The sequence below is a fragment of the Pseudophryne corroboree genome, chromosome 1 (genome assembly GCF_028390025.1).
Source record: "Pseudophryne corroboree isolate aPseCor3 chromosome 1, aPseCor3.hap2, whole genome shotgun sequence".
In the NCBI taxonomy this organism is placed as follows: domain Eukaryota; kingdom Metazoa; phylum Chordata; class Amphibia; order Anura; family Myobatrachidae; genus Pseudophryne; species Pseudophryne corroboree.
Window position 1 is genome coordinate 26,565,321 of NC_086444.1, and position 19,727 is coordinate 26,585,047.

A 19,727-nucleotide genomic window follows, 5' to 3' on the forward strand; every position below is an offset into this window, starting at 1 on the left:
GACTGTTTCATTTGTTATAGGCACCACAATTTGTGATGGCTAGCCACTTCTGATTGGAGGACTGGGACTGACTGACTCATTAGTGTGGTGGCTATACAGTAATAATGTACCGCCGGACACTGGCGTTTCTGTGGAATCGCCTCTTCTGGTGGAAAACTGTACAATTATGCTCATGTGTATACTGAATATGCATGATAGAACATGACAGAACATGGTTTACAATGTATATTAATGTCAATGATTTTTCTCCAGGGACAGTACAAATGTTGGTACAGAACAGTTTGAAGGTATGTGTGTATACTGAGTGTACAGGATAGATAGCTAGGCAACAAACCACACGTAAAAATTGTTGGCAAAAACAAATGTTAAGGCACCATATTGGGGATGATTCAGTGGTGGGCGCAGTTGCATTAGGGCTGCAATGTTTTTTGCAGCTGCTACTGTGTCTTTATGCTAATGCTGGACAATGGGCATCCTAATGAGATGTCCACTGGCTGTGGTATAAACCCATCGATTTATGTACAAAGATACACTACTCCCCTTACTGGTAGCCACTAATCACCCCTCCAATTACCACCACTTAGAAATGCCCATTGGAAATTGCATAGATCTCCATGCAATTTTGTTCTACATCTTCAATCACATGTTCAGAGATACAACATCGGGCATATGTGTCTGGTGTACCCACCTCTGAATCGCCCCAATTTGTAGCATTTAAAGACACATACTTTGAGGCTGGATGCAGTTAAAATACCATCAGTTGGGATCCTGATGGTCAGAATCCTGACACATCCCAGAGGTAAGTACCGGGGTTGAGACTAGGGTTATTAACTAGGGGAAGGGTTAGAGTTAGACTGCAGGGGTCGGGGAGGTTAGAGTTAGGCTGCAGGGGGGGGTGTTTAGTGTTAGGCTGCGGAGGGGGGATAGGGATTAGGCTGCAGAGGAGGAAGGTTAGGGCTAGGCTGCGGGAGCAGTGGGTTAGGATTAGTGGTAGGGTAGAAATACATTACTTACCAGGGATTTTGGCCGTTGGGATACCACTGTTGTTCTTCTGATTCCCTGGATCCCGATTGCTGGTATTTTGTACCCAACCCTTTCATGCATAACAACATACCACAGGGGTTTTTCTTCCAGTTAATTGAATAATAATAATAATAATAATAATAATAATATATTTAAATGTTGAATTGCTTCTTGCCTCATTCATTTTGTAAGTATACCACATGCACAAAACAAATAAGAGGAGCAACATTTTTTTTAAACTGTGCTTTATTTAGGGCTAAGCTGAAAAGCGTCATTCAATAATTACAGAAGATTACAAGGAGATTTTTTAAGGTAATTGAGAGTGAAAAGAGCAGTTGGATGGAAATGCAGCTGCTGTACACACTTGTACTTACTAACAGCAGGAATTAAAGGAATGGAACAGAGAAAGAATGAGAACACCCTAGAATTGGTGAAGAAAGAAAAAAATTAAATAAACAGAATTTGCTCCCTAATTATAGAAAAGGCTGGCCAGCATTCTAAGGAACAAATGCAAGGATCACAGACTTCAGCTATTAGTCTAAAAAATATATATATTGAAAAACTACCCTTTTGATGCAAGACAGGCCTGCAACATGGCAACACTGGGTTAACTAAAATGGATGATGACAAAATCAGGTTTGAGAGAACCGACCCATTTTGTGTCCAGGGCGAGGGTTACATCACAGTGTTCCATCCCCTCTAAAATTTAACAGTTAACTTTATTTGGAAACAGAAGGTAAGGATAAAATCATGATCCATTGCAGGAGATAATACTTTAAGAATCTCAAGTGTATTTATATATATATTTATATTTATATATATTTATAAAAAAAATTAAAACATGATCATTGCACCCTTTTAGTTCAACTAAAAGAAGTGAGAACAAAGTAAGAAGATAAAATCAATAATTCATACAGTGGAAATAAATTAGAATAAATATGATATATTTTAAAATATATGTGTTTTAAATAGTTCATTGACTTTTTTCTGAATCTGAAATTTATTCTAAAGCAACATCTTATTTTTTTATTTTTTTTAAACTGCTCTAAAGTCAATTACCAAAGATAAATATCGTGCTTTCATTTAAATAATTTTCCTTGTTTTTTTCTCTATCATTACAATTAAAAGACCTACAAAATATGCAAATGTATTTACAGAAAAACAGAGCCAGCATCGTTTTAAACATCCCCTGTTTTTCAAAATTCCTTGTAAACAGTTTCAGAAATTCTTCAAAGATTGTATATATTTTTTTTTTTACTTTTTTTAACATTAAGGTTCTAGGCTATCTTTTGCCCTGAAGGTCTAGAACAAATATGGAAACTACTAAAGCAGAGGATGATTGGAGAGTTAGCAAATAGCAGGTTATGAAGATATGAAGCTATAGCCGTGTCATTCTTCAAGTTAAAATTAACTGATAAAAAGACAATAGCTGTTGTAACTTTAATATTTCATTTGCATCATTTTACAAGAGTCATGTTTTATTTTTAATAGATGGAATGCTTGCAGTTAAATACTGCCATCACAGCCTCTCATGTCCTCCTCAATACAGTATGCAGTTGGCAAATAGTAGGAATTTATGCTTAGTCTAAACTCTACAAAAAATTACAGTTCTACAACATCTTTCTTTTAGCCATAATGCTAATGTCTATTTTTTTGTTTTTTTTGTTGTTTTTTTTCTGTTTTTTTTTCTTGCTCTCTAATTTCTTTAACTATTATATAGGTATCTTAAACTTTTCTGTTAAATCTGTACAACTATTAGGATTTTAAAGGGAGATAGAAGCATTTACAAACTTTTTTTTTCCACTACGGTCTTTCTAATGCATTTTTATTTTTCATTATTTTTCTTTTTTTTTTCTTTTTTTTTGTGTTTTATTTTATTTGCTTTTTTTAAATAGCTATCCTCTATTTAATCTCTACATACTTATCCTTTCATAATATACAGAAAACCATATGAAATTTTCATACTTGAATTAGTATAACCAAAGAACCTTCTATAGTATCAAATAACTATTATCTTGCCATTTTAAAAGCATGTAAGTTTTTTTTGTACATATTTCATATAATTGATCTCAAACTGTTTTAAGAACAGCTGAGATGTAGGAAGTTAACTCCATATTTTACATACAGCTACAAGTCTGCGATAAAAAGTTTGGTCCTTTGGTCCCTAAATAGCTAAGGAATGACAGATACAATGCTTCTTGTAACAGTTGCTTTGGGTTTACCATCGCAACATAGATCATGGTAGCAGACAGGCACTCCTTGTCAGATTTCAGGTTTCCAGTTGGAAGCAAAAGCCTTTTTGTGTGGTATGATCAGTGTCTGTTCGGAAATTCCCATTGATCTTGATCCTGTCTGATGTTTCCGACTTGAGTTCCCATCCACGTAAGCAGATGCGATACTTTCATTGAAGAAATATTACAGGCTTAACAATCAAAGGAGAAGAAAAGTCTGAAGTCCTCAGCACAATTGGTACTTGCTGATATGTCAAAGTTGTGATCCAGCGCTTCTCAATCATATATATTTATATATGTATGTTGTATTGTTAGAATACGGCCCACTCAGTTCCTGCCCTACAATAGAAGCAACACATAATCAGTTAAAAAGTCAGGGATTTAATAGGTGTAACACCCTAACAAAAAAAAAAACCCTAATGAAAATAGCAGTAGCTAAAATTACATACTTCCTAATCAAGTTTATCAAGGCCAATGTGTTTCTAATGTGTCCATTAAAATATTACACCAATCATTTTCATCAAGGATTTTATTTTCTAATGAGCAATTTATGGCAAAATCAACTGATAAATATAACTCATTTGTCACACAGGACATGGAAATATGGCATAAATCAGCAATTTTTTTGCATTTTACTGACAATTTCTTATTCTATGCTATCTGTATTTAAGGTTTTAAATTTAGATCATTAATTTGATAGTATGCTATTTTTTTATTTAAAACTGAATAAGAAAAGTAAAAGACTGCCACTTCACTTGGTGAATAAAATATAAAAAATGTCAGTTTTATTTTTCTCTATACTTAAGTTACCTGAAACGTCACTTGATGCTAGTTTTTAGATGTTACAATCTGCATGTTGTGGCTGCCTAAAGTGCAGATGTTTCAGTGTTTAAATCGCAAGATTTAAAGTGTCTATGTTTCAAGGGCAAAATAATCCCTTTTTGCCTTTAAAACAAAGCTGCTTTAAATCCTGCAGCTAAATCACTAAAACATATTTTTTTGGTGCAACCCAAAGGCCATTACATTTGGGCCACTGCCTCTTTTTTTTACCTACAATATGACATCATTGCTCCTGTGAAATGATACAGGAATTGAATTTTTATATTTTTGTCTAGTTAAAAAAAACACCAAATGTATAAACTCTGGACCATTGCTATATAATTATATTAAGTTCCTTAATGAAATGGTTCAAGAAATTAAAAAAATCCTTGTTGAAATTAGATTTTACATGTACTATCATGAGAAATTTATTCTGAGAAAAATCAGATAAAATATTCTCAAAAAACATAGACATGAAATATATTTACGTGGAATATTTCAAAGGTACAGTAGCACTGAATTATAAGTGTAGGTAAATAGTTTTATAACATGTTGGGTGATATTTGTGATCTTTACTGTATCTCTAGAAAATATTATTGGAAATAATAATAATAATAATAATAATAGTAGTAGTAATAATTAATTAATTAATAATAATAATAATAATAATTGCATTGGAGTGGACATTAATTATAAAACTATTTCAACACTTATATGTACCCCAAAAGTAGATTCTGCCTGAGTGCTATGGATAAGTCTGGAAGTAGGAAAAAGATGTCGCAGATATTTCTCAAAGTTCCAATTTTTTTTTTTTTAAATAGACAGTAATTGTTGAAGCAAAGTATGTGTAGATTTGCTGCCCTACAAAAATTGATTATACTTTTTTCTTTTCATCCAAAGATATATAAAAATGAACCAGGGTAAAATAAATATTTTCAAAATGTGCAAAGAAAATGTGTCCATTTATGTGAATGCTGTAAGACTTCAAAAAGAAGTGTAAGAATTATTTTAAAAGTTTTTTTTTTATGGTGTAATCATTATCAGGCTAAGCTTGGCATTTTAGTTGGATGCCTAATCATTGAGGATTAGCTCATGAAACCCTTATCTCGTGTTCGCCAGCAGGTTCCTCCTGAGCACTTTTTGATTTATTACATCAAGAATCTGGAGCTGAGAGGATCCACTCGGGTAGGTTTGTCATGCCGAATGTCAATTCATGCTGGCAGGTTTTCAACACTGTTGCTTCAACAGACAGCGAACCATACACAGCAGGTAAACAATTACAACACCAAAGAAATAAAAGAAACAAATACTTGTCAAGGACCCTTTTTCAGTTGCAAATAAATATATATTCATATATTTTCTATAATGTTGGTATAGATTTTTTTTCTTTACTGATTTTGTTATAGAATTTTGTTTAAAGTTCCAGTCCCATTCATACAATGTTCTGTCTGCTATATTATATCATAACCAACAAAAAAAAAACATAAAGAGCACTGTATCTCACCAGTAATGTGTAATAAATTTGGGATTTGGGATTACCACTCATGTGGTACGGGTACATGTATTACTACACAAGCGCAAGGTATGAAAAAGAGAATCAGCTCCCCAGGAACTGGGCAGTTGATGAAAAAAGAATCTTAAGTAATTTATATCTATAGCATATGAGTGATAAGTTATTACTATAGCTCATGACTAAGGGTGACTTCTGCTGAAACGCGTAAATTTACATGAATCCCATGATTTAAATATTAAGGGGTCTATTCACAAAGCAGTGAAAAGTGTGGAGAAGTGAGCCAGTGGAGAAGATGCTTATGGCAACCAATCAGCTGCTCTGTTTTATTTTAAAGTTTGCAAATTATAAATGTTACTTCAATGTTGATTGGTTGCCATGGGCAACGTTTCCACTGGCTCACTTCTAGACATTTTTCACTGCTTTATGAATAGGCCCCTAAATAATGTAGATACATTTTAACTTTTTCAACTAAGCAGTCTCAGATTTCTTGTAGAAATTACTGATTTTAAGTTGACATGGCTGAGATATGGCATTTAAAGATCATGGCATATGATTTTTGAATCAGGAACCTTGATTTGTTTATTATATGCTTTAGTCTACCTGAATTATTTCCAATTTTAGATACCGCTCTTAATAACAGGGTATAAAACTTAGCCCTGAGGCTTACTACTTCTGATCTCTACTAAATTTCACTGTCTGTACTTTTGCAAATCACACTTCTAATATAATGGGCTATTAAAATTAAAGTATCCCTAGTTAGAGCACTCTGGAGCAAGCTACGTATATGGTGTATCATGAAGAGAAATTTGAACAACAGGTACTTTAGTGGATTTGCTAGCCATTCATTAAAAAACAAAATTGCTAGTTACAGATTTTGTCACCAGGTGGCAATGTATGATACAAATCACTTGTAGTGTGCTACGAATGCTAGGGCAACAGTTTACAGAAGAGCAAGTCATCACTTGCTACTTTCAGGTCTCATTTTGATCACCGGACTACACCCCATGCAGGAGTGTAGTCCAGTGACAGGGCTAGGGCTTTTGAAGTATCTTGATTTATCAGGAGAGATTTCACAACCTGTCATGTCTCAAAGATAACAAGTGCTGATGATTCCACATGACATGCTAGGTTCCTTCACGAGGATGCTGTTCTTTGAATGAAAACTGCTGTTGACCACAATGGAGGACACATTGACGATTGCACTTCATGTGATCACCACCTGGTGACAAAATTAGTTACTAATCATTTTTATTCCAATAAATGGGTTCAATATGATTTACCAATGGACGGGATGCCGACAGTCAGTATACCGTCAATCACCCTCCCTTGTGGGTGCCTAACCCTAAACCTCCCTGGTGGTGCCTAACCTGAACCCTACCTTCCCCACTGCCTACACCTAACCCTCTTTGCATGGTGCCTAACCCTAACCTCCCCTTCTATGTGCCTAACCCTCTCTCCCCGGTCCCTAACCCTAACCTTCCCGTGCCTGCACCCTAAACCTAACCCCTCTTCTGCTGCTTATAACTAACCCCCCCACCGCAGCAGGATGGCAGCGCATCTGCTGTCAGCACGATCAGGATGCTGGTTGTCAGTATTTTGATGCTGGCATCCCATTTGGCGTCTGTATTTTGATACTGGGATTGTGTCCTCCCTTGGGATCCCGGCGTCGGTATATCCACCGCCGGGATCCCATTCGTAGAAAAGCTAACTGCTTCCCCAATAAATGACTAGGGTATCTGTTGTTCTAATTTCTCTTCATTGCAAGTCTTCTATTTTTTATCGTAATCTTATCTTTTGTTCTGTTGAAATGATGAACTGTTTTAATTTAAGACCACTCCAGCAACTGTGATGTATCTTAAATTTATAGAATATTTATGTGAATGAATTAGTTTAAAGGGTTTGTGTAATAAAAAGTGCTGCCAGTTGTGACAGCATATTGTTTGTTTTATTATTCTTTAAATTGTCAGAACATGATAGTTGAACAATGAATATGTGCGTGAACTTGGTAAACATTCAAACTGTTGTAACTCACATTAGTTTAGAATAGAGGGACTGTGTCTTTAAACAAACATTTCACTGTTAAACAAATTACATTAACTTTGGCCTAATATTTTAAAACCTTAGCAATTGGACAGTAATTGTACAAATTGTCTCTAAATTAAAATTATTTCTACAAGCCAGAGTTTCCGAAGAAACAGGTCAATTGAAAAAGGCCCCCAAATCTCCATAAATATATATAGAAATATACCAAAAAACATAATAGTACCAAGTGCAAAATTTCAACCACAACATTTCTTATTCTTCATTTCAGGATTTTGTTTTTATAGTTCAGAAATAATTTGTAAGAATTACAAATTTATTTTTGTATATTTTTTTTAACCATCTACATTACAGGACACCAAGGAAGCATAAAGCAAGGCTGGACAAGGAAATTAAAGAACCACCGCAAGCACCATTTAAACAGAATGATCGCAGCAAAGTAAAACTTGTGGCAACAGAAAATAAATAATAATTGAAACAAACAAAAAAACAAAAATAAAACAGCACATGTGATCATGACTGGCCAATCATGAACTGATACGACATCCAAGAAATAATGGTTCAACCACAGCACCTCCACAAAACGGCGTGTCATGCAGCCAGTTCATTAGCTTGATACATGACGCCATAATTTCACATTTTCAACCTGCTGATTGAACTTACGGACTGGGGGGCTCTTTTCTCCATTCTCACGTCATTACGTTAACTTTTTCGGCGCGAGACCATTGGTTGGGTCTGGTTAGGTTGGGATTGAGTTGAATGACAAAAGAAGAAAAGTGTTTTTTTTTTCTTTTTGGAGTATTTTTTTTGTGTTGGGTTTTGTTTCATTGTTCTTTGGAAAAGAGGAGGAGGGGAAGAGAAGAATAAGTACTACGCATAGGTCATCGGAGCAACCACAATGAAAGCAGGTGACACAAGCAAAAGATAAAATGTAAGAAATGACTAAAGCAAAAGAGAAAAAGTGGCACAGCATAGGGACACAGAGATGGGGAGCAAGACAGGTGTGGATGGCGGACACGCACATTCTCTAGTAATGAAAAAGGAACACATGCACGTCATGACATAGCCTTGCAAATTCTTGGATAAACATTTCCAGCCAGCCCTTTAAGCCACATTTGAGAGGTCTTGGAGTAAAGTGCTGTAGGGTCACTCTGCAAACCTACGCACAAACTTATTGCATATTGTATTGTCATGTAACAAAAGACGTATGCATATATTATCTTACTGTAATTTGACATTAATATTCCGTATCTGCTGTAATAAAGACATGATTTCCAAAGACATACAGGGCCTGAAACAGAGGTTTTCTGCTTAATCATTTCCTCTCCAATACATTAATTACATGGATCACCTCTCCAATGCTATCCTTGGCATTCTCGTTGCCTTGTGTAACGGTGATCTCACAGCAACAGGTGGAGAAGGTGCAGGTGTGGATCAACAATGTTATGTACAACAGTCATTAGGCCGATACCAAATTGTCAACATGCGTTAGGTTGAGAGGTTCAAAAGGTCGACAGTACAAACGTGTACCCTCGTGGGCTCGCTTCAGTTGCCGCAGATTACTATTACCAATAGATTTCCACATGGATAGTAAATCAAGGAAATGTTGAGAAAATATGTGAAAATCTCCCAAAACCATGTGTGGACCACTTATGTATCAACCATTGTCATGGTGACCTTTTGAACCTGTCGACCTTTCATCTGTTGACCTTTTGTACCTTTTGTTAACCTAAATGCATGTAGACCATATGGTGTCGACTTATTGACTGTCGACCAATACACTGTCGATCTATCATCCGGATACCGAAGGTGCTCAGTAATGATGTTTCTGTTTGATACCATCCTTGATGAATGGGCAAAGTGCTTGTATTTAGATACCGCCGCTACCAGACGTGAAAGTGTCTGCAGTTGTCTTTGACTCAGGATCAGGACCTTTATGTTACTTCATGATGTCACTTTCAGGCCGCAAACATTGTATCTCATGTATGATGGCACCGAGAGGGCGGGAACAGGTACACTTTACCCGGGCCCGGACCTTTTGTAGGGGACGGCGGGGGAACATAGTCTATTTTTTATATTTTTGCACCGAGAGGGCCTATCCACACCTCCCCAGGTTGACCACACCTTCTCATGGTATCAGTGCTCAGCAAAGCTGCTGGTGGCCGTGATGGTATCTCTTACTATATTATGTACTATATACTAAACAATAACCTATACTATATTTCTTATATACTATGAATGTTTGTTTATAGAACATCTTTATTCATTTGAAGAGCTTAATACCCATGCAGCCAACACAATGCAATGCCCATCAACGTAAATTCTTCAATAATGTGCCAGTTAGATATTAATTCTTTCCATTGGTGTCTTGGCCAATGTGGACAACCATACATAAGTGTGCAACACTCTGCCATCAGGGGTGCCAAGAAGTATCTGGGGAAGGAACTGAAGACCTGGGCTGGCCTAGGGGGGCAAGAGGAAGGGGCCCAGGTTAGCCAAGGGGGAGGTCCCTTCTAGGAGCATGTCACAGCAAAGCATAGAGTTTTAAGTCAAAGCTTTAATAAGTAGGTGTGGTCACACATGCATGTTTGGCCACACCTCCCCCTAGGACCGGGCCCACCACATGTCTCTGCCATATACAGATCTATGTGAATTTCTGTAAGGGATTCAAATATGACAATTTCAGTGGCTGCATCAGACTGGGGAGAGAAGAAAGAAACTCATGGATGAATCATCATCCTTGTCAGTGACTTGATAGAGCGCAGCAAAACAGTGGTGAAATTCCACATGTATCAAGATTTGTGGTGGAACTGGCTGTTTTACCGAGAAGCGAAGGTCTTGAATTACAATCTGTGAGCACCACCTTTGATTGACCATTCAGTAATATTCCAATCCCAATGGGGCCATGATAATACATTAATTGTTCTGTGTGGCATAGTTGGTTTAGGACTAGGAACACTTCAGGCCAACTCTGCCTGCCAACAAAAACAGAACTTTGTTCCCAAATTGTGTAACAAGGTGAATATTTTGAGGAACAGTTTTTGCAAATTTCGCTCATCTCTGCTTGAGAGGTGGGAAGAGATATTTTTAAAGCATCACAGGGATTGCAAAGGAAATGCACTTCAAATGCTTCTAAAACTTATTCATCTTTTTTTCTTTTTTTTTTTAAGGTTCCATTGGTTAAGGACATGGTAGACTATCACAGCTTTAACGCTTGTGGATAGAAACTTAGTAATATGTGACACCATAGTAATTGAACAGCTTTTACAATTTTCTAAAGAACATAGTCATATTGATAAAAAGAAACCAGCCTGGGGTAGAGGAAGACAGAGCAGTAACAGACATAAAACATTACATTCCGCCTTTGAACACAGATGTTGGAAACTGGAGTGTGCCAGTAATTATGAAATGTATACCGGCTTCTTACAGAAATCCCTGCTTAGCCTCCGCTTCGGCTACATGAACTACCAGTTTGCAGTTCACATGCTGACATATTTAAATCACCTAGAAAACCATACAAAATACAGCCAGAACAAAACGTGGACACAAAAATTATTGCTCCAATAATTTGCGTACACATCTACTGAAAAAATCCTGGCCATTCATCTTCTCAAAGAATCCATTTGAGAAGTGGCCATTAAAGCCCCAAAATATCCAGTAATATAACCAGAGGCCATGGAACTGCTAAACTTTTGTCCTAACATTATCGGCCTGATTATGAGTCGCAAGTGTTTGCAAGGGAGGTCATCTGCGGCACCCAGATCTACTACCTTATGCTAATAATGCCAATAACTTCAAGACAACTGTGTTTCTGTCTGCAGCCACAACTAACATAATTAGTTTTGGCATGTACACCTGCATTGTGCTGGGCACTAGAGATCAGTCTCCCCTTTGCTGTATATGCACCTCAGGCAATATCATGGAACTCTTGCTACACACCCACTACACTTTTACAAAAAGTGACCATAATGCTGCTGCCCAATTGCCATTTAGAAACTCCCTTTTCATGGGCTCATGGAGATAAGCATAAATGCACTTCTACGCTATTTTTGGCTGTATACGGAGCCGCACGGGACTCAGGCAAAAGATTGGTATCATAATTAGTTCCACATTTGACCTCGTAATGCATTCAACGGACTACAATGAGCAGTTACCAGTTAGTATGCAATCTGTAGCGGTGCAAGCAACATAGGTTTACATGATAGAGGAGCCTTACCAATGATCAGTTTACAGCCCCCTAAGGATGTCTTTCCTCAGAGCTTCAGTAAAGTGTTTACAAAGACAAAAGCAATTTAATACATGGCTGGTTGGTGGTGAAAACTGATTGAAATCCAGTCATTGGTCGTCCTCTTCCATGGGCCATGTGGCTGAACTCTGTGCCACGGACCATCCAAGGTGATCTAATCCACCCACTTTAAAGGTTCTGGACTTAGGACCAGAATTATTCACTGTAAAACTGTTAACTAAAAAGTGTCAGACCCTATAAAGGGAAAGGACTGCATGTATTAACTACACAAGCCGTGCCAACTACAGCATGATGCCATAGCAAACATACAAACTAAATCCTACTAAATGAGTACATACATATAGATGTGAGGGTGACCGGACTAAACCAGCACCAGGTCAACTGGTTTGTTGTGATCAAGTTCCTAGGAACTAATGACAATGCTGGCACACAAAGGGGCTGGTTCTGAGTCACCCGCTGCTGCAACGGTTGTAGTTTCTTTTGCCATTGTCCCATATGCGACTTTAGGCTAATGCCATTTAAAGATGTGCAGTTCGGTTCTCCAGAAATCCGAATCCACCCGAATTTTGTGGATCCAAATCAAAATCGGGTCCTGATCTCCTAAGGAGATTCAATCTGAACCGAGCCCCGGTTCGGATTTTGCTGCGGTTCGCAATTCGGATTTGAAATCCATATTTCGGGTTTTGGATTGCAAAAATTACATGATTTTTGCTGTTTTATCAATCTTTGGCAATGATTATCAATTTTCTTATTGCTTTTAATACGAACCAAAATGTGAATCCGAATCAAAACACTTGAGGGTGGTTTTGCCAAAACCAAAACACGATGGTGAATTAGAACCAAAACACGGGGGTCAGCGGACATGTCTAATGCTATAATCAGCCCTTCACCTGGTGTACAGCCGTGCGTCTGAATGTGCAAGTATTGATATGTACACTTTGAACCTCTTTAGATGCAACCATCAAAACTTTCACCTTCCCCATGCTAGGTGCAGATTCTCAGAGTATGACTTACAATGTGAGCGATTAAGCGCCTGAGGTCTCCACCAGTTCAGCGACATGGCCGTGACAAGATTATAACACACATACTGTACATGATGGAACATCTCCGTCAGACTGATTACTGTAGGTACCTCCCAGGAATGCCCAGTACATTTCCAACACATTTCTGAGACTGTGGGGTATATTTACTAATGGCCTAGTATGGGTTTAGTTTAAAATCATCCAAAATCACCCAACATCCCCACAAAATCGACCCCAGTGTTTCTATTGTAAATAGATCATTTGCTAACAGTCATTTTTTGTTTTATTGTGAATTCAATGGTGCATTGATTTCTATTTTAAGTTCTATTTTTGTTAAACTAACCCTCAACAGAAGCAGAGTTCTCAAAATTGACAAAAAATCGGCCAAATTATACAAAAGCATTTCTATTGGTCAAAACATTTCACCTGCACTGTATTACCCACAAACACATTCAGTTCAGTGCTAATTTGCATATCCATGTTTTTTTAAATCATTGCTGTCCCTTTAAATGCCATGTTTTATGCAGCCAGAGTGCCCCACCCATGTTTTTTCCCCATTATATTGAGGTATCAGACAATTCCACATGGTTTAAAACTCAAATAGAACGTTTCTGATGGTTCTATTGAAAATGGCAATTTTTGGTTGATTTTAAAATTCACTGTTAGTAAATGAGCATTTTCTATTGATGTCTATGGGGAAGTACCAATGTTTTTTTTTTAAGGCTCTATTGTATTTGTGTGTGAAGTCAAGTTTCTGGAGATTTATGGGAATTTTGAGTCCGTTTTGCCTTTAGTAAGTACCTGACTTTCAAAATCACCACCAAATCACCTCAAAGTCATTAGGAACAGAAAATCGAGCCTTTAGTAAATGTACCCACCCTGTCTCTCAATCACAACTGTAATTCTGTGTATACACACACACTTTAACACAAGCGTCTTATGAGGTTTTAGCACAAGTGCAGTAGCAAAAAATTGGTCAACTCTATGCTTTTTGGGCAGTCAGGCCCAAAAAGCATAGTGAATTAATAGGCTGAATTCTCATAAATATTGAATCTGTTCAAAACATGACTGCCACCACTGGGCATAGACAACTGATGCACTTTATATCAATGAATAGTAATTTTTTAATCTCAGAAGTAGGCAAATAATGACACTCAAACTTTGCCTAACTAGAAAACAAAGCCTGGCAAGACACAATGGGACCCAGCTAAGTCTGAAGGACCATGCTGGGCTACAACAAAGGGGCCTTGCTAGGACACAGCAAAGGTTGAAGGACCATGCTAGGACACAACAGATGCTGTTGGTAACTGATAGGACATAAAAGAGACTGGTAGGCCATAATAAATGTCTGGTAGTTGATGCTGGAACACATGAATGGCATGCCACTCTGGCCATAACCAAGCATGGAAACACTGGCTGGGGCATAGAAGAGGCTGGTGGGCATACTGGACCATAACAGAGGATGTATGGTGATGTTGGGACACAATTAAAGCTGGAAGGACATATAGGGATACAACCAAAGTTTATCCTCCATGAAATTTTTCAACTGATGCTGGAATGTTGTAAGAGGACACAACAGGAGCTTGGAGGTCATGTTGGCCCACACTCAAGGTTGAAAGTCCATGTTGGGATACAGCCTAGATTAATCATGACCAAGACTAATTTATGTAGGTGAAACAAAATGCCTCTGGTAGCATCACTGGTTTTCTAACCCATCAAAGTAATTTGTGTAATTTGTGTTCAAAATTTGTGTAAGTTGTGTTCAACGTTCAAAACAACTCCACAGCACAACACAGCTTTGGATTTGCTGGGCACTTTGGCTTGCCTTTAGCTTTCTTCTAGGGCAGAAGTACAGTATGCACTGGAGCAGGGGAAGAAGTCACTCTGAACTGCAGAAGTCGTGTACTGGTAAGCCCCATTATGCAGAGCAGTGGAGAAAGGAGGGTTCATTGTTTGGAGCAAGATGACTGCAATGAGGTAAAACTTGAGCTAGCTAGGTGCATTATTCAGGAAAGTTCCTTGCCATTCCTGACCATTTCCCTGGAACTAGACTTAACTTTTGCAGTAGAAACCAATCCCAAGTGTCTACTCCTGGACTGGGGGAAACTTTACCAAGTGAATTTGGGCATGGATAAGAGATGCACCTATAAATGAAATATAATAACCCTTTATAGCTCCCTGATACATTGTAGCAGTTAGTGGTCGGGTTTCAATTCTTTTCTCCCCTTTCCACACCCGTTCTGTTTCTGCCCTCAGAGACGTTGTATCATTATTTCAGCTCGCTACCCCCGGAGTAGCGAGGCACCCAACCCTTTACACAGCTAAACCTGATTACTATGGGTGCAATATGCGTGATAACGGAGATCATTTTAGAAAGGAAATTGGGTGTGATATATCATTTCAATCTCGCCCAATGAATACAATAGGCAAACTTCAACTAAATCCCCGCAGTTGCTGAGGTGCAGATGACAATACATAAGCAAATGGTATTTATTGGCCCTCAACGTTTAATTCATTATGTTTAATGTGGCTACAACATCCCAAACATTTTTATTGAAACCCGAACGATTTATCTTGCACCAAAACGATTTACACATTATTTTACAAAATATATCTAATTTTCAACATTTTTCTTTTCTATGTCTTTACCGCACAGCTCAGTTTTGGTTCCTTTTCATTCTCTGCTTGATAACTGGAGTTTCTTTTGCAAATGTACAATATTGACACATATAGGCCCTCATTCCGAGTTGTTCGCTCGGTATTTTTCATCGCATCGCAGTGAAAATCCGCTTAGTACGCATGCGCAATGTTCGCACTGCGACTGCGCCAAGTAACTTTACTATGAAGAAAGTATTTTTACTCACGGCTTTTTCTTCGCTCCGGCGATCGTAATGTGATTGACAGGAAATGGGTGTTACTGGGCGGATACACGGCGTTTCAGGGGCGTGTGGCTGAAAACGCTACCGTTTCCGGGAAAAACGCAGGAGTGGCCGGGGAAACGGTGGGAGTGCCTGGGCGAACGCTGGGTGTGTTTGTGACGTCAACCAGGAACGACAAGCACTGAAATGATCGCACAGGCAGAGTAAGTCTGGAGCTACTCTGAAACTGCTAACTCGTTTGTAATCGCAATATTGCGCGTACGTCGGTCGCAATTTTAAGAAGCTAAGATTCACTCCCAGTAGGCGGCGGCTTAGCGTGTGTAACTCTGCTACATTCGCCTTGCGAGCGAACAACTCGGAATGAGGGCCATATAATGTATACAGCACCATTATCTAGGCCTCCAGCTGAACTAAAATGTTAATAAAAGATTTTTTTTTCTCTTCTAAATCTTTTTTTTTTTTTTATTCTTTTTTTTTCTTTCTTCTCGGCAGGCTCTCTGAAATTTGTATCACTGTTCTCTTTGTGATTACTGTTTTATTTGTGTGTGCGTGTATCCTGCTATGAATGGTTGGTAAATCTGAATTACAGAACGCCTTGCTTTTTCTAAGCAGATGAAAGCAATTTACTAAAGGCGCTTTTTGTTTTGTTTCTTAAAGAAGAGTCAACATACAATTTTTATTTCATTTGTAGACTTTTTTTATTATTATTACAAAAGTCTTTTATACTCTCTCCCTAATGCTCAGTGTTGTACAATGCTACAATTCTGCAGCAGTGCTTCCATGTCATGCTGGGAGTGTTATTATATCCTGTTTTCCCCTTATAGACTCGTCTCTCCTGCAGTCACAGAGGAGAGACCAATGGACAAACATATTACGTATTCTACCATCTCAGCTCTTGCAGATCTAATTGAGGCCATTGCAGGGTTTCTTTTATATCCGTCAAGACCCCAGTGTCATCTTTGGGGTTACAAGTTCACATCACCCAGTAACCTCTAGAAGATGAAGAGAGCTTTTGGGTCCTGAAATATTGCCTTGGATGGGATATGGGGCAAGGGAATGAAACAAATTGCTGTGTGATAAATATAGGGGATTTCAGAGGCGTAATTGGTAAGAGAGTTTGATATATATATATTTTTTTCTGCAAATGCCATTTTCAAAGGTTAAAAGATCTGACTTGTTGAAGCTGAAATGTAACTAGTACAAGGTTTTATGAACGACCTCTCCTAAGTGTATTTGATATAGAGGTTATTAGGCGATATGGAATTGAGAGAACGAGGGTTCGAAAATCATTTTTTTAAAAAAAGAGAAATTTAATTTTCAAGGCTTAATATATATTCGTAATTGCAATGTTTTCTTTGTGAAAACCAGCACTGGAATTCCATTTAGAAATACAGATTGTAAAAAAAAATAATAAATAAATAAAACCACACATACAGTACAGTATACATATTAAGTCAGTGGGTTAAGTTTTGGAATCACTCTGTTAAATAGTATTGACACATGGGGCCTAATTCAGAGTCGATCGCAGCAGCAAATTTGTTAGCAGGTGGGAAAAACTATGAACACTGCAGTGGGGGGCAAAATGTAACATGTGCAGAGAGAGTTAGATTTGGGTTCGGTGTGTTCAAACTGAAATCTAAATTGCAGTGTAAAAATAAAGCAGCCAGTATTTACCCTGCACAGAAACAAAATAACCTACCCAAATCTAACTCTCTCTGCAAATGTTATATCTACCCCCCCCTGCAGTGCACATGGTTTTGCCCAACTGCTAACAAATTTGTTGCTGCGATCAACTCTGAATTACCCCCATAATTAGTACAAGAACAAACAGGTCCAACTTTTCTACCCAGTATCAGGACTCATCCAGATAGACTTTTACTATTATATTTTCATTGTGTTTTGGACTTTCCCATTTGTTTCTATGGACATGTAGAGAAAATCACAAGGGTTCGATATAAAATACCAGAGGTCAGCATGCCGGCGGTCACATAACCGAGAGCGGCAAACCAACACTTAAGATCCCAACATCGGAGAGGGTAAGTATTTTAACCCTACCCTAACCCTCTGGGGGTGGTGGCTGGGGCTAAACCTTGAGGGGTGTCGGCTAGGGCTAACCACCCCTCTTAAGTGTCTAACCATAACATTCCCGCCTCACCCATGCCCTAACTCCGATACTTACCTTCGGGATGTCGGCTGCCAGTGTTCCGGCACCAGCCTCCTGAGTGGTGTCGGCGACTTCGGTGTCGGTCACACGACCGCCGGCATCCTGATCGGCAGGATGCCGAATGCATCCCCATTAGACGTGTGTCTAGGGTTACAGGTAGATGGAAACATCTCAAGTGGTATAAAGTCTGCTCCTACCAACTGCCACTCCCCCCCCCCCCACAACTCATGTCAAATTTAAATTTCTGTCTTCTCCTAAAACACTGCTCAGTTTAGACTACTTTATAAATGAACTGTATTACAGGTTAAATGAATTATGCAAGTGAAGGTGCATTGTGACTGTCTATATCGCATCTGTCAACTTTGTATGTTTGAGATGATTTCAGTATACTGGTTAAAAGGCACAAAGAAACGCGTTTCTCCACCAAAGGCGGGCCACTGAGCTCTGTTATAGCAGGGCTGATGCGGAACTATAGTCCGTTGCAGAGTGTAATTGGCTGTTCACCATACTGCGCAAGCAAGATATGCCCATTTATTTCATTCCAACAATCTCTCACTGCAGAATTAAATCTTCTGCTAGCACCGTTTCACCAAACTAGATGCACCTACTATGTACTCTCCGAGGAATGCGCTCCATCTGCCCAACTTCCCCCCCTTCCCCCCGTTGGTGATTTGGTGGGGATCTACACACAAACGGACACCTAACCCACCAATGAGGGGTTGGCCTTGCATCTTGGCTGCTTTATGCATCATAAAGGAGGCCCAATGTGTAAATGTTGTGCCCATTCAGACAGGAACCACCGATACATGAGCAAAACAGGTGTGCATGCACTTGTGTCACTACGGAAATAGGTGATGGCTAAATAGTGTTGAGTACATGTCTTTTACCACTATTGATCGTCTGTCATCTGTTTGCTTCAAACGTATGTTCAGGTGGAATTTGATTTATTCAGAAGAACGGAGCAGGGAGATATTTCCTGATGTGCACTAGAACGCCGTGTTGCGGCAGCTGATTCACTCTGTGCAGTGGCCGGTTAATTCCTATTCTGCCGCAAAACATAGATGAACGCAAGGCAGTCATCTTCTAGGGCAATGAAACTGAATTACTGTTAACAAAGTTCAGTCTTGCGTTTGCGGTAAAACCAGGAACTGTATAAGCAGTCCAAGAGCAACGCCGTTCCCCAAACCCGAGCGAGCAATCTCTCTGCAATAGGACACCATGATCATGCTTGGTTTTGCTGATGGATTTGGTGTCCTCATAACAAAATTAAAATTTCAGCAAACAAGGACCAGCGCTGCGGCCTGCGCTGAATAAATGACAACTACAAACTGCTAACTTCTTCTGCTTATTCTTCGCTGTGCGCCCACCATCCGTCTCTCCCCAGATTATATTTTCAGCCGAATTTAATGAAGATCATTTATTAAAGAAATGCTCCGGCCCTGCTCCAGCCTCAGACAGATGCACTCGCTAATATGAATCATTTCTTTAAATTGGATTATTTTGATGGAGGATCAGGCCCCTGTGCTCGGCAGAACGGGGAGCTGCAGCGAGTCGCACAGAATCGTGACAGAGAAGCAGTTTGCGCTCATTAAAAAACAATCCCGTGCTCAGAGCAGGATGCAGGAATATAGTGTAGTTATCATTTGCAGTGAGTGACACTGCCTGAGCCTCCGCCCCGCAGAAGCTCCTGTGATTCTAGGTAGAAATAATAAGAGCACACAAAGCTCATTTCGCTTTTGTTTATTTAGGCCAAATCAGAAATGTACTGGCACACATCCAGCGGTGCCTGC

At 38.8% G+C, this 19,727-nt stretch overlaps 1 protein-coding gene across 12 annotated transcripts in view; it reads right to left on the reverse strand.

Moving 5' to 3' along the window:
• Window positions 1–1,251: 1,251 nt before the first annotated feature.
• The window catches only part of CELF4 (CUGBP Elav-like family member 4), a 1,208,497-nt gene continuing 1,190,021 nt past the window's right edge, over window positions 1,252–19,727 (reverse strand). For 10 of the 12 annotated variants that reach the window (XM_063958143.1, XM_063958153.1, XM_063958066.1 and 7 more), the window contains one exon: window positions 1,252–3,593. In XM_063958143.1, coding sequence (XP_063814213.1) covers window positions 3,535–3,593 — 59 coding nt within the window. In that variant the 3' untranslated portion in view covers window positions 1,252–3,534. Of the gene's footprint in view, window positions 3,594–8,289; window positions 8,459–19,727 lie in introns of those variants that run through there. The other 2 variants (XR_010243565.1, XM_063958081.1) reach the window with 2 other exon arrangements.